The sequence below is a fragment of the Ctenocephalides felis genome, unplaced genomic scaffold, assembly GCF_003426905.1.
Source record: "Ctenocephalides felis isolate EL2017-DRISC unplaced genomic scaffold, ASM342690v1 CF-g0.4_SCAFFOLD_01604, whole genome shotgun sequence".
Taxonomy (NCBI): Eukaryota; Metazoa; Arthropoda; class Insecta; order Siphonaptera; family Pulicidae; genus Ctenocephalides; species Ctenocephalides felis.
Genome location: NW_020537758.1, coordinates 7,305,068 through 7,319,478, shown reverse-complemented (window position 1 = coordinate 7,319,478; position 14,411 = coordinate 7,305,068). Strand labels below are relative to the sequence as shown.

The 14,411-nt window shown below is 29.9% G+C and overlaps 1 protein-coding gene across 1 annotated transcript in view; it reads right to left on the bottom strand.

Annotated features, from left to right (window-relative positions):
• LOC113373288 (TBC domain-containing protein kinase-like protein) overlaps nt 1-14,411 on the bottom strand; it is a 34,437-nt gene that overhangs the window by 10,983 nt on the left and 9,043 nt on the right. Inside the window, exons 3-7 of the mRNA XM_026613596.1 lie at nt 2,852-2,937; nt 2,722-2,783; nt 2,564-2,650; nt 335-457; nt 69-229 (exon numbers count right to left, since the gene is read on the bottom strand). Of these exons, the coding sequence (XP_026469381.1) occupies nt 69-229; nt 335-457; nt 2,564-2,650; nt 2,722-2,783; nt 2,852-2,937 (519 nt within the window). The remainder of the gene's footprint in view (nt 1-68; nt 230-334; nt 458-2,563; nt 2,651-2,721; nt 2,784-2,851; nt 2,938-14,411) is intronic.

Sequence of the window (14,411 nt, the reverse complement as noted above, 5' to 3'; positions counted from 1 at the left end):
AATAATAGTTATAATAATAATAATAATAATAATTAATTATTGTAGTAAATATTGTGTTTTTTATTTACTTTGGCAATGATAGTATAGGTGGCCTATTTTTCAAAAGTCCTTGTTTCTTCAACTCCAATTGCACATCGCCTCCTGCCAATTGCCAAAGACTGTAAATTTGTTTAAGTTCACACCGAAGTAAAGGATGAACAAAGTCCGTGGATTTTTTAGTTGAAATATTCTAGAAATATATAAAAAATATAAACATGAACATATATATAAATATATATATATATATATATATATGTGTATATATATATATATATATATATATGTATATAATTACCTTATGATCCTCAACAACTTCATCAAACATTTTAAATTTCAACAACTCTTCGGCTGTAAGTCTTTCTTTCGGATTAATATTCAGACACGATTCGAGAAATACTTTCAAATCATTATCTAAACTCTGAAAAAAATATCAAAGAATAAATATAGGATATAACAAATAGCCCACGTTTCTAAGTCGATTCGAACTAGTAAAAAATATCTATGGTTTTGAGTCGATTGGAACTTTTAAAACAAAATCTACGTTTTTGACCATCGTGCCTTAAGGCAAATTGCTGGAACTTCCCGTACCGTAATAAAAAAATTCGAGGAATATTAAATGTTTTTAAATAGATTATTATAATTACTGTAACTTATATATGTTTACAAAAAAGTAAATAAACAAAACTTAATCAATCTAATTTAACATTGTCTAACATTTATAAGAATTATATAAACTGAATTGCAAAGTTAAAATTATAACTATTTTGTTTAAAATTGTAACTAAACATGTTATTTATCAACGATAGAATCTAAAAGTTCAAGAAAATTATATATAATTTATCAGTAATTACAATTTATTTATTTAGAAATAATTAACACTTAAAATAATTATGAAAAAAATTACAAATTATACAGTAAATCCAAAAATAATATCAAATATTTCATCATAGTAATTTAATTAATATTTAATATTATAAAAAAATCATTGTGATATTAATGAAATATTCATTATTAATATTAATTTATTTATTTATTCATAACCGTAACATATTTTTTAATATTTTTAGCAGTTTTATTATTTTTATTCTATTAATTTGTTTATTTAAAAGTATGAAGTGCAGTTTTAGATAAAATTTTATATTAATTTGTAAAATTATTAAAAAATATCAAATATGACATCATAGTAAAACTTATAAAAAATATGAAAAAATGTTATTAGAAATAGTTGTGAAATTATTCATAGTATAATATGTACAGATGATTAATTTACTAGTGATGTATGGCATCGTGCCTTAAGGCAAATTGCTGGAACTTCCCGTACCATAATTACACATTCGAGAAATGAAAATAATCAATAATTGTTTTGAATAATTTTAAATAGATTATTTATTATAAATACATACTGTAAACTTGTAAGCGCTTATTAAATTGAGCGACGAGCGTATTTGTCTACTTTTATTAAATTTGATGTATTTTTATATTAAAAAATTTAAAAAAAAAAAAGTTTTTCCTAAATTTTTTGAACATATTCGTTTTTTTTTAATTTCGAAATATTCTCAAATTGTTGTAAGAAATCTTTTTTTTTAATTTTTCAAAATTTAGTTTTCTTTTTAAATTATGAAAAATTTCGAAATTTTGAATTCTTTTGTGGAAAATTTTCAAAATCACAAAATATTCTGTAAAAACATTTTTGCACGCCATTTACTCAAGCAGAATGTTTTTTGAATTAATCTAATCGGATGACCCGTTCTCTCAAAAACGCATAATCGTTTTTACACCCTTTGCGCCCCATACCTCCGAAACCGCAATATTGCCCTTTGCTTAAAATGTTCAGAAACCATTAGAACGTGCATATATATAAAAATTTTCATTTGCGATTACTATAACTTAGTTAAAAATCTTCATTTTAAGTCGATTCAAACTTGTAAAAAAAATCTACGATTTTCAGTCTCTTCGAACTTTCATATTCTTTAAGATTTAATAGAAATTTCAGGACATTTTTTTGGTTTGTGTCAAACCAAATAAAATTTACTACGATTCCATCAATATAGTCATAACATTCCGATATAAAAGTTTTGAATAAAACGACTTTGAATTTGATATTTCATTATTTAGGAACAAAAAGAAAATTCGGGACATTTTTTTGGTTTTTGTCAAATAAGTCATAAATATCATATGAAAGCTAAGGAGAAACTAGATAAAATTTACTATGATTCCATGCCAACAGTTATATACATCCCGATCTAAAAGTTTGGAATAAAACGACTTTGAATTCGATCTTTCATATTCTTTAGGATTTAATAGAAAATTCAGGACATTTTTTTGTAAAAAAAATCTACGATTTCAAGTCTTGTAAACTTGTAAAAAAATGTACGTTTTCAAGTCGAATCGAACTTGTAAAAAAAATCAAGTGTATAGTTGAAAGTACATGCAACTACCCTTAAGACCCCGTTTGTTATTATTTAACTTTTTCTGATATTTTTTACTTCATATAAATTAATATTTTAACAATATTGATTCTAACCTGGTATTTTTCGAGTAAGTTGTGCTCGCGTGCAATTCTTTCCGGAATGTTTTTATTTGGCAAAAGACTTAAAATTTTTCTCATTATCTGAAATAATAATAAGAACAATAAAATACAATATTTAGTAATAAGTGAAAATTAATTTAAGTAATTCATACCTGTGGTAGTTTAAGAGTTGGCCAAACTATACACTGCAAACTCAGTTCTAATATTATTAAACCTATTGAAAAAATAATAAAATTATATATATATATATATATATATATATATATAAATAAATTTTATTACCTATTGTCCAAATATCGGTTTTTGGACCATAATTATCGCCTTGAGGGCCTCCTAATAAAACTTCTGGAGCCATGTACTTAGGATATCTAAAAAAAATAAAATGAAAAATTAAAACTTTCGCAAAAAAAAATCGCAAAACTCAAAAAATGTCAAACAAATATGTTTTTATCCGTAAATTGACACACATAAATTGACAGTAAATTTCTATTAACTAAATATATTCATAAAATTTAATTATTTATCATTAGTTGACAATTATTTTAAATTTAGCCAATCAAGTTGTCATTTTTTAAATTAGTTTAAACTTTCTCTGTCATTATTTTTTTGAAAAATATTTTTATAAAATTATTTAGACGTCCTCAAAAGTAACCATGAACGTTGCAGAAAATAAATGCAACATGCACGAATATATTTTCGAACAGGAAGGATATAAAATCGAAGGTAATTAAATAATAATCCAAAATTTCTTTAAACTTTTACAATCAAATCATAATGTTTTTATATCTATTTATATTCACCAGATGACCAAAAGGATGACAAAACCGATCAAGAAATTTCCACCAGCTCCTTCTTCATCAGGCTGATGACCAAAAATGTTACTTGTTGGAATTTATTCAAGAAAAACGTTGAAGATAAATCTGTTTATGTACCTTTTATGCCTGATTACTACAAAAGCACCAGAAATCAACTTTTTGGGTCTATGAGATTCTGGAAGTTCCAAAGCGATGGACTATTTCAGGTAATAATAGAAAACTAGTCGTGTATGGCACCGTGCCTTAAGGCAAGTTACATGAACTTCCCGATATGTGTAAATAATCGACTTAATCAATAAAAAAAATTAATTTATGAGTGATTTGGGAGTGGATTTATAACACGTAATTGAAAACGAACGAACACGTTAACTCGGAGTATTTTCTAAAAGCAAACTTCCGAAAATCAATAATTTTTATAATTGAACCAGTTTCCATAAGACTTTAATGGTTTATGTTCATTTAGACCAAGTACTCTATCGTTATACCAAGTAAATCGTCTAATTTTAATTTTAACAAACGTCAAAAAAACTACTCATTTTCTCAAACTTTGATGAATTTTTTAAATTAAATTACTTGTCGTACGGCCGCAATATTTCAGTAAGTTCTATAAGACCATAATATATATAAAAAATATTTATATTTCTTTAAATAACTTGAAAATTTTGTTCCGTACACCCTTGATTAATTAAAGTAACAAAAACTAGATAAAGTTTACTACATTTGTACATAAGCTGTTTTATAATCTTTGGTAAAAATTTTTTGAGAAAATGAGTCAAGTTTGAATTTAAAATTAAGACACTTTCTGCAATTGATTAAATATCTTGAAAATTTTGTTTTGGGCAGACTTTTTAATTTAGCTTAGCAGAAACTAGATAAAATTTCTTGAATTTGCATATACACAGTTTCATACACTTTGGTACAAGAAATTTGAGAAACAAAATCATAGTATGAACTTGCCTTATGAATTTGATGATTTGAGGTACATTTTCAAATTTTGTCAAATAACACGAGAATTTTGTTCTTTTTTAGTTAGCTCAGCATAAACTAGATAAAATTTACTACGATTACATATACATAGCTTTATACACTACTATACAAAAATTTTGGAAAAAAAAACAGTTGCACTTAGGTATTGTGTTAATTTCAAAGAAAGTTCCATAAAAATCGGCTTCAATTTTTTTTCAACAGTTTTCAACCTAAAACTAATCAGTATCATTCCCAACTAATTTCTTTCGAACAGTTTTTGATTTTTCAAAATCGGTTCGGTAGTTTGAGGTTAAATGTGGACGACAAGTCCTTTTTTTCAAATTACAAAGAAACGGCTCGGCAGATCGTCTCACTAAACTGGCAAACTTTAGTCCTCATTGAGATACATCAAATGCCTTTTAAATTTCCGAAATCGGTTCAAGCGCTTTGGAGAAAACGTCGATCAAAGGTCTAATTTTGACAAATGCCAAAAAACGATACTAATTTTTGCAAAGTTTGACAAATTTTCAAAATTAAACGACTTGTTCAAAATATTTTAGTATGATCTACAAGACTATGGTATCTACCGTCAAAAAAAATCATAAAAATCGTCGAATTTTTTTTTGGGTAAATTTTATTACAAGAAAATGACCCGGCCGATCTTTACGAAAAACTAATCAGCACGATTCCCAACCAATATCTATCGAACAGTTTTTGAATTTTCAAAATCGATTCAGAATTGCGGGCTAAAACGTGGACGAAAAATTTTTTACTTTTCTGCTATTTACAAAGAAACGGCCCGGCCGATCGTAGCGCAAAACTGAGAAACGCTAGTCCTCATCGAGATACATCGAATGGCTTTTAAATTTTTGAAATCGGTCCAGCTGTTTTTGAGAAAACGTCGATTTACGGCAAAAAATCTGTTCACACACACGCACATACACACACATCCTTTTTCCAAATTTGGTTTCATTCGATTCAGAATGGCTTGAAACGTCGAGAAAACATAAAATTAGCGAGTCGTATTTTTTGATGAAAACATAAACTTCTCCTTCGGGAAGTTAATAATATTAGGTTGTCAAATATCTCCCTTTCGCTTTTATATATATATATATATATATATATATATATATATATATATATATATATGACTCTTATTCGTTCCGTTCTCAAAGACAATAGTTACCCTACGCACTTGGTCAACAACATCATTAACAATAGATTAATTTATTTACAAACAAATTCTAATAATTCATTGTCACCTTCTTGTTCAATTTCAATAGCTTCCTCTTCCGCCCAATACAAAGGAACTATCTGTTTACCTTTTTTAAGCAATTTTTCATATTTTTTAATGAAGTTAGTTTTCATTAGTTTTTAGTTTTGATAATACGTTTAATTGCCTTTTTTCGGTTCTTAAGTCTGGAACCCCGTCTGATAGGGTCACCGATTCTGTTTACAGGTTGGATTGCAATGATTGCAACATGTGTTATATTGGAGAAAGTTCCCAGTATATTTATAAGAGAGTTAATCAACATATTTATAACTCAAAAAATCCAAACCAATTCAAAACTATGTTTTCAGATCATATGCTCAATCTCAATCACACTTTTAACACTTCACATCCGGTTATTCTTTATATCGAAAAAAATAGTGACCTTAGAAAATTTGCTGAATCCTTTTTTATTTCATTAAATTCCTCCTCTTGTGTTAATAAACGCAATTCATCCCATCTTTTACATGATAGTTACCAGATTGTCATTGATTTTATTAAAAAAACAAAAAATTAATTTGCTATCTCTTTTATATTATTTTTTACATTAGGGTTTTTCTTGTTCTAACTTTTACATGGTTTGCTTTTTCCTTATAATCAACTTCAACCACTGTTGTTTGAATCGTACGTTCCTCGAGCAAATGTCCTTAATGCGTCCCCTCCCATTCCTATCAATACGCCTATTGAAATAATTCAGTCGAGTTTGGTTGCTCGGTATGGGCGTGTTTCTCGCTCACAATGATGCATTTCATAACTTTTAGTTAAATAGTTTTCAAATCTTTCAGTTTTTATAATTTTTTCTAAAAAAATGTTTTTATCTAATATGTTATTAAGTTTAATTTTTTAAAATAAATTTTTGTTGAGTGTTTTTGTCCTGTGGTGTGTATAATGTTTCTCTATGCTATAATTAATCTATATTGTTGTTTTATATTAGTTAATAAAATTTTCAAATATTGTAGTTGCTGAATGATGACACGCATCTTGTGTCGAAACGTATAAATAAAAGTTTTTATACTTTATACCTTTTTTATTTCGACGAATGGGCTGCTAGTCACTCTGAAATATGTTTCAACGTCGAAAAAACTATCAATATATATATATATATATATATATATATATATATATATACACGTATATATATAAAAAGCGGAAGGGAGATATTTGACAACCTAATATATATTGATAATTGTAACCCAACTGAATTGACAAGGGTTTTCTTAATTTTTCTGCAAACATCACCAGTTACTTTACCATTTTACTGATAATTTCTCTCGAGGTCAATTATCACCAGAAAAACATATTTTTACAGGATTCAACACAAGATGAAGTCTACGATTGCAGTACAAATGGAGTCATAGATTCTGCCCTAAAAGGGAACAACGTTCTCATAATGTGCAATGGACAAACCAATTCCGGTAAATTGAGAAACCATTTAAAATTAAATTTTATTACACAGATTCAACTACTTATTATTTTTCCCAGGTAAATCTTTCACCCTGACCAACTCCAGATGCGACTACCAAAATCGCGGCATCACATTCCGCCTAATCTCCGATCTTTTCAAAGCCAAACAAGATCTTTGTGACAAAAATTTGGCCAGAGTCGCCTTTCGTATAAGTTTCATCGAATTAGACGATTGGACGTGGTGCGATTTGCTCAAACCCTGTTCAGAAGAACGTAAAAAAACAGGAAAAAAGAAAAAAGACTGTGATGATGACTGTGATGGGTATCCGAAACGTTGCAAAAGAGCCACGACCAGAGGCGTGCGTGAGAAGTGGTTTGAGGGCGTCAATATTTGTAAAGTGCACGAGTTGTATGAGGCTTGGAGATTGCTGTTTTTGGGTAAGTGATAAAAATTGATTTTTAACTTCCCGAAGGAGAAGTTTATGTTTTCATAAAAAAATCCGAATCGCTGATTTTATGTTTTCTCGACGTTTCAAGCCATTCTGAATCGAATGAGACCAAATTTGGAAAAAGTATTTGTGTGTGTTTCGACATTTTCTCAAAAACAGCTACACCGATTTCAAAAATTTAAAAGCCATTCGATGTATCGCGATCAATTTTGCGCGACGATCAGCCAAGCCGTTTCTTTGTAAATAGCAGAAAAGTAAAAAATTTTTCGTCCACGTTTTAGCCCGGAGTTCTGAATCGATTTTGAAAATTCAAAAACCGTTCGAAAGATGTTGGTTGGAAATCGTGCTGATTAATTTTTGGTAAAGATCGGCCGGGCCGTTTTCTTGTAATAAAGTGTTGAAATTTTTTCTTTCGACGATTTTTATGATTTTTTTTTGACGGTAGATACCATAGTCTTCTAGATCATACTAAAATATTACGGCCCTACGACAAGTTGTTTAATTTTGAAAATTCTTCAAAGTTTGAAAAAATTAGTATTATTAGTTTGTAAATATTAGTTTTTTGGCATTTGTTAAAATTAGACCTTTGATCGACGTTTTCTCAAAAACGCCTGAACCGATTTCATAAATTTAAAAGCCATTCGATGTATCTCAATAAGGACTATCGTTTGTCAGTTTTGTGAGACAATCTGCCGAGCCGTTTCTTTGTAATTTAGAAAAAAGTGTTAAATCTTTCGTCCACATTTAAACTCATACTACCGAACCGATTTTAAAAAATCAAAAACTGTTCGAAAGATATTTTTTGGGAATGATACTGATTAGTTTTAGGTAAAAATCTACCGAGCCGTTTTCTTGTAATTAACTGTTGAAAAAAAAATTGGTGCCGATTTTTATGGAACTTTTTGGGGGGGATATATAGCATGGACTTATAAAACTTACTAAAATATTACGGCCTTACGACAAGTAGTTTAATTTTAAAAATTCATCAAAGTTTGAGAAAATGAGTTTTTTTGACGAATGTTACAATTAAATTAGACGATTTACTTGGTATAACGATAGAGTACTTGGTCTTAATGAACATACTAAACCATTAGAGTCCTACGGTAACTGGTTCAATTATAAAAAATATTGATTTTTGAAAATTTGCTTCTAAAAAATTCTCCGAGTTAACGTGTTCGTTCGTTTTCAATTATGTGTAATAAATCCACTCCGAATACTTTTGATCGCTCATAAATTAATTTATTTTTTATTGATTAAGTCGATTATTTGCACATATCGGAAAGTTCATGTAACTTGCCTCAAGGCAAAATCCCAATACCAACTAGTTTATTTTTGGAACATTGTACGTTGTTAATTTTTTTTAGGTGAAGCTCGCAGAAAGACTGATGAAACGTGTTCACACAAACCTGCACACAAGGCAAATGCAATATTCACTATATACATCTATTGCGAGTCCCTGGTGTATACAAATCCAGTATTGACAAAAGCAACTATACATCTACTAGATCTGGCAGGTAAACCACCAGAAAACCAGCCTCACAACTAGGGTTTGTTGGTTTTCAAAAACCGGTCTTAAAAACCGGTTTTTCGGCGAAAATTATGGAATTCTAAAACCGGTTTTTTAGTGAAAAAAGTCGGTTTTTACTGTATAAATGGAAAATGACAAATATAGTCAAATATAAAAGATAGATGAAAGCGTTTTGATTCTTGAAATCATATCATTTCGATAGCATTTGATCAGTCTGCAATGGTTCCCAGAAAGGTTTTGTATATATTAATTTAGATTTTTATACCAGTGTATATATTAATTTGAATCAGTGTGACTTCTTCTTGAAGAAGTAACTTCCTCTACTCAAACTTAAAAAAAGAGTTTAAAACCCTAGAAGTCACGAATTAAAGAACAAAAAACTTAGAATTATTATATCAGGCGTTAAAAACAATTAGGAATAATTTGGTCACAAGTATGAGAGTATTTTCTAGTTCAGGAAATATCGCGAGTAAACAAAAGACACGTCTAAGTAGCAATTCTATAGACGTTCTGAGTTTTTTAAAATCATATTTTATTAAACAAACAAACAATTAGAATGTTTAAAAGTAATTAATTAAAATTGCTCGGAACAGACAATACCCGAGGTTAGCTTAATTGCTTTTAAAACTAAAATTGATATTAACAAGTATGTATCAACATGTATCTAATTTCTTTTTTAATTTAATGATTTTTTTTTTGAAAAATGTATTATTTTAATTTATTCGAAAACTTTTCTTTCACTATCATAAAAATATTTTTATTCTCATATGTGAAAATGATGCATGAATAACGAATAATTATTTTCAAAGTTATTTAATCAAGATAAACTATTATTTTTTAGTTCTACTAATTAAAATTAAAACAATATTGTTTACTATTCATAAAATTGAACAATAAATAAATACAGTCAAATTCTGCTCTAAATTACACTAAATTTGCGAATAAATTACAGAATATTCGAGCTAAAATTTATTTTCTATATAAAATTCGAAAACCGGTTAAAACCGGTTTTTTTAATAAAATTAAAATTCGAAAACCGGTTTTCTGAAATGTCGGTTTTTGTATATACCCTACTCACAACATTCAATTATTTATTACAATTTTTTCTCATCAGGTTACAATACGTTTGCCCAAAATCAAACATGTCCATCATCCAAAGACATCTTGGGGGCCAATATGATGAAATACCAACTATCTTTGTACATGAGTGGTGTCAAAAAGCATGATCGACCTGCACAAATGGGTGATCCTAAGAAGTCTAATTCACCAGCCGAGATGGCGGTGAAAAAACGGAATTTGCTGATATGTGAGTAGTAAAAATTTGTGACTAATGGGGCAATCCTGCCGTAACAGAGCTCATAAAATAGTGAAAGTGACTAGCTGTAAGTGGAATTCTGTCTTAAGGCAATTAAGGCATCGTGCCTTGAGGCAAATTGCTGGAACTTCCCGTACCAAAAATTATTATTTTTTTTTTAAAAACGATTAACATTTTTGAAAAAAATTTACTTCGAAAAAATAAGATTTGTGAGAAACAATTAGACAAAAAATTACTTTTTTTTATTTTCTTTATTTTGACATATTTTGAAAGATCTAAACTTTTTTTCAAAGCAATCGTACTACTTTAACTGCATAAAGACGAAATATCAAACCGCGTAAGCGCCGCGTCGACGTCTAACGCGTAAACATTGGTACGGACCTCATAGGAAAATAAACAAAATTTATACTTTTTGTTAAAATCTCTATAAAATATCTGAAAATTTGATGTGCATATGTCTAATGATCATTTTTGACCCGCCAAATGGCCTTTTTTTTACTTTTTTCGTTAGATCTCCGAAACCGCTAGACCTGCCTTTATGAAAATTTGATCAATTCTTTATCTTGTCAATACAAGTAAAATGTTTTTTGAATTATTAAAATCGGACGCTCCGTTCTCTTAAAAACTGAGTTACCGTTTTCGGCACTTTTTGCCCCGTATCTTCGGAACGGCTAGACCTGCCTTTGTAAAAAACTAATCAGCACGTCTCCTTATCAATACGAATCGAATGTTCTTTGAATTATTCAAATCGGTTGATCGGTGTTCCCGAAATGGTCGACGAAAATTTGTATCCGCACATACATACACACACGCACACACACACACACACACACATACATCCATTTTTTCTAAGGTGTGCCAAAATACTCAGAAACCTTTGAAACGTCGAGAAATGCAAAAATTTTAATTTTCGATTTTTTTGCGATTACTATAACTTGCCCTACGGGAAGTTAAAAATTCTGAAAATGTCTATCTATTTGCTTTGCGATCAGGCGTACTTTACATATAAACAAAGCTAGGAAGAATCTTATGATAACTGCATCATCACAGATTCAATTATCATAACATTCTTCCTTGCGTGTTCTTAAGTAAAATTTGCCTGGCGTTTTCATTATTTTCACTACCAAGAACAAGTATAAGAGAGCGTTGCCATGACAACACTATTTTATGAACTCTGTTACGGCAGAACTGCCTCATAAATCTGATTCATATGATTTGATTATTTTCATTTGACTATTTTTAGGTTATTTGAAAGACGTGTTGAATCCCAGCACGATTTTGAAAGTTATATCTCACGTGAGACCTGTTAAGGAAGATTTGGATATAACAATCAGCTCTTTGAAGTTTGGATCTATGCTGAAAGGTTTAAAAGGTAACTAGTGGTGTATGGCATAGTGCCTTAAGGCAAATTGCTGGAACTTCCCGTACCGTATTGAAATACTCGAAAAATTTTAAACGTTTTCAAATATATTATTGCAAGTACTGTAACTTACATTATTTTTGCTATCTTGATACATCTGAGCAAATCAAATGTAAATCGTAAATCAATTTATCTCCAGAACATTTCGTCTCGAATGTCATCGTCTCATTTCATTTCGAATTCAATTTAAAAAAAAAGAAAGTTGTCTAGTTTGCACAAAATTGAAAAAGTGCTCCCGTATAGTCACAGTCTAAACGCATTTGCAAATAATTCTGTGCGACATTTTCACTTGTACTGTGCTTAGCTTGGTGGCATTTTCACATTTTTCAATAATTTCCACGAAATTGGAAAAGCGCTCCAATGCATAAACAGTATAAACGCACTTGGGTGAACATTTGTACCAGAGTGGCGCTTAGACTGTGCTTAGCCTGGGTAATTTTTTAAACTTTTATTATAAAATTACGAAAATATTTTATGAAAAATAAAAAAAAGATGCCATAATTTTTATCCTCGATAGCAATTGTTTTGTCAATACAAGCAGAAAGTTTTTTAGATCATTCAAACAGGATGCTTAGTTCACTCAAGAACTGCAATTTTTTGTACATTTAGCTCTGTATCTTCAAAATGGCGAGACCTGCCTTTGCTAAGAACTAATCACCTCTTCTCCCAATCATTACAAATTGAATGTTTTTAGATCATACGAATCCGATACCCCGTTCTCTCAAAAACTCGATTTGTAATTTTTGCACTCTTTGCTCCGTATCTCCGTAACGGCTGGACCTGCCTTTGCCAAAAACTAATCAGCACATTTCCCTATTAATAGGGATCGAATGTTTTTTAAACCACACACACACACATCCATTTTTTCTGAGGTATGCCAAAATGTTCAGAAACCTACAAAACGTCGAGAAATGCAAAAATTTTCATTTTCGATTTTCGGCCCATTACTATAATTAGCCTACGGAAAGTTACAAATTTGTTTAAAAAAGTGTCTTAAAAGTGGTTATTATTGCGGTGTTATTATTTTCTAGGTAAACTTTGCCCGTACACAGAAAATGTTCCTGAATTGTACATAAAAAAATTAGAGGAAGAAGTCAGGATTTTAAAAAAAGACTTGCTGTTCCACAAAATTCTGTTAGAACAGGTTAGTTTAAAAAGCCAGTTGACATTTTTTTTTATTTTACATAGCAAACTATGCTCTGAGTGTATAGTTTCCTATGTCAAATAAAATAAAACTAGTGGTGTATGGCATCGTGTCTTAAAGTAAACTGCTGGAACTTCCCGTACCGTAATGAAATATTCGATAAAATTTAAACGTTTCCTAATATATTATTACAAATACAGTAACATCCATTATTTTTGCTATCTTGTTATGTCTGAGCAAATCAAATATAAATCATAAATCAATTTATCTCCAGAACATTAACAATTATCATTTCATTTCGAATTCAATTTCAAAAATATAGTTGCCCCCTAATTTACACAAAATTGAAAAAGTGCTCCTGTATAGTCACAGTCTAAACGCATTTCCAAATAATTCTGTGCGACATTTTCACTTATACTGTGCTTAGCTTGGCGGCATTTTTACATTTTTCAAATTTCAAAATTGAAAAAGTGCTCCAGTACATAAACAGTCTAAACGCACTTGGGTAAACATTTGTACCAGAGTGACGCTTAGACTGTGCTTAGCCTGAGTAATCCACAATTACAAAAATATTTCATAAAAAATAAAAAAAGATGTAATAATTTTTTATCCTCGAAAGCAATTGTTTTGGCAATACAAGCAGAAAGTTTTTTTAGATCATTCAAATCGGACGCTTACTTCACTCAAAAACTGACATTTTTTGCACATTTAGCTCTGTATCTTCGAAATGGCGGGACCTGTCTTTGCCAAAAACTAATCTCCCAATCATTACAAATTGAATGTTTTTTTAGATCATTCAAATCCGATACTCCGTGTTCTCAAAAACTCGATTTGTATTTTCTGCACTTTTTGTTCTTTATCTCCGTAACGGCTAGACCTGCGTTTGCCAAAAACTAATCAGCACATTTCCCTATCAATAGGCATTGAATGTTTTTTGAACCATTCCGATCGGTTGATCCGTCTGTCCGAAAACGTGGACGAAAAAATGCGGACGCACAAAACACAGACACACATCCATTTTTTCTGAGATATGCCAAAATGTTCAGAAACTTCTGAAACGTGAAGATATGCAAAAAATTTCATTTTCGATTATAGGCCCATTACTATAACTACCCTACGGGGTGTAAATATGCAAAAATTGACAATTGTTTTTTTTTAAGGAAAATCCCCAAGACTACTCCCAAGCTCGTCTTGACCAAATCAAACGCACCACTTTACTCTACCTGACTTCAAATAAAAACATCAAAATATCAACGCCACCACGAAGAGAATCTTTGGAACCCAAACAGGAGACAACAGGAGGCAAAAGAAATAGCAAAATTAAGCCAAACGACAACCACAACCACAAAATCGTCGAAGACGAAGAGATAGTTTTAACATCAGCTGCTGAAGTCCGAGTAGCTTTACGATCCTGCAGGGATTTGTATCAAGAATTGGAGACCAGAAAGGACCAAGAAATAATTGAGGCTTATAAACGAGGTAAAGAATTTGAAAAACTTTTTTCTACCGGTATACCGAATTACCGGTAAAC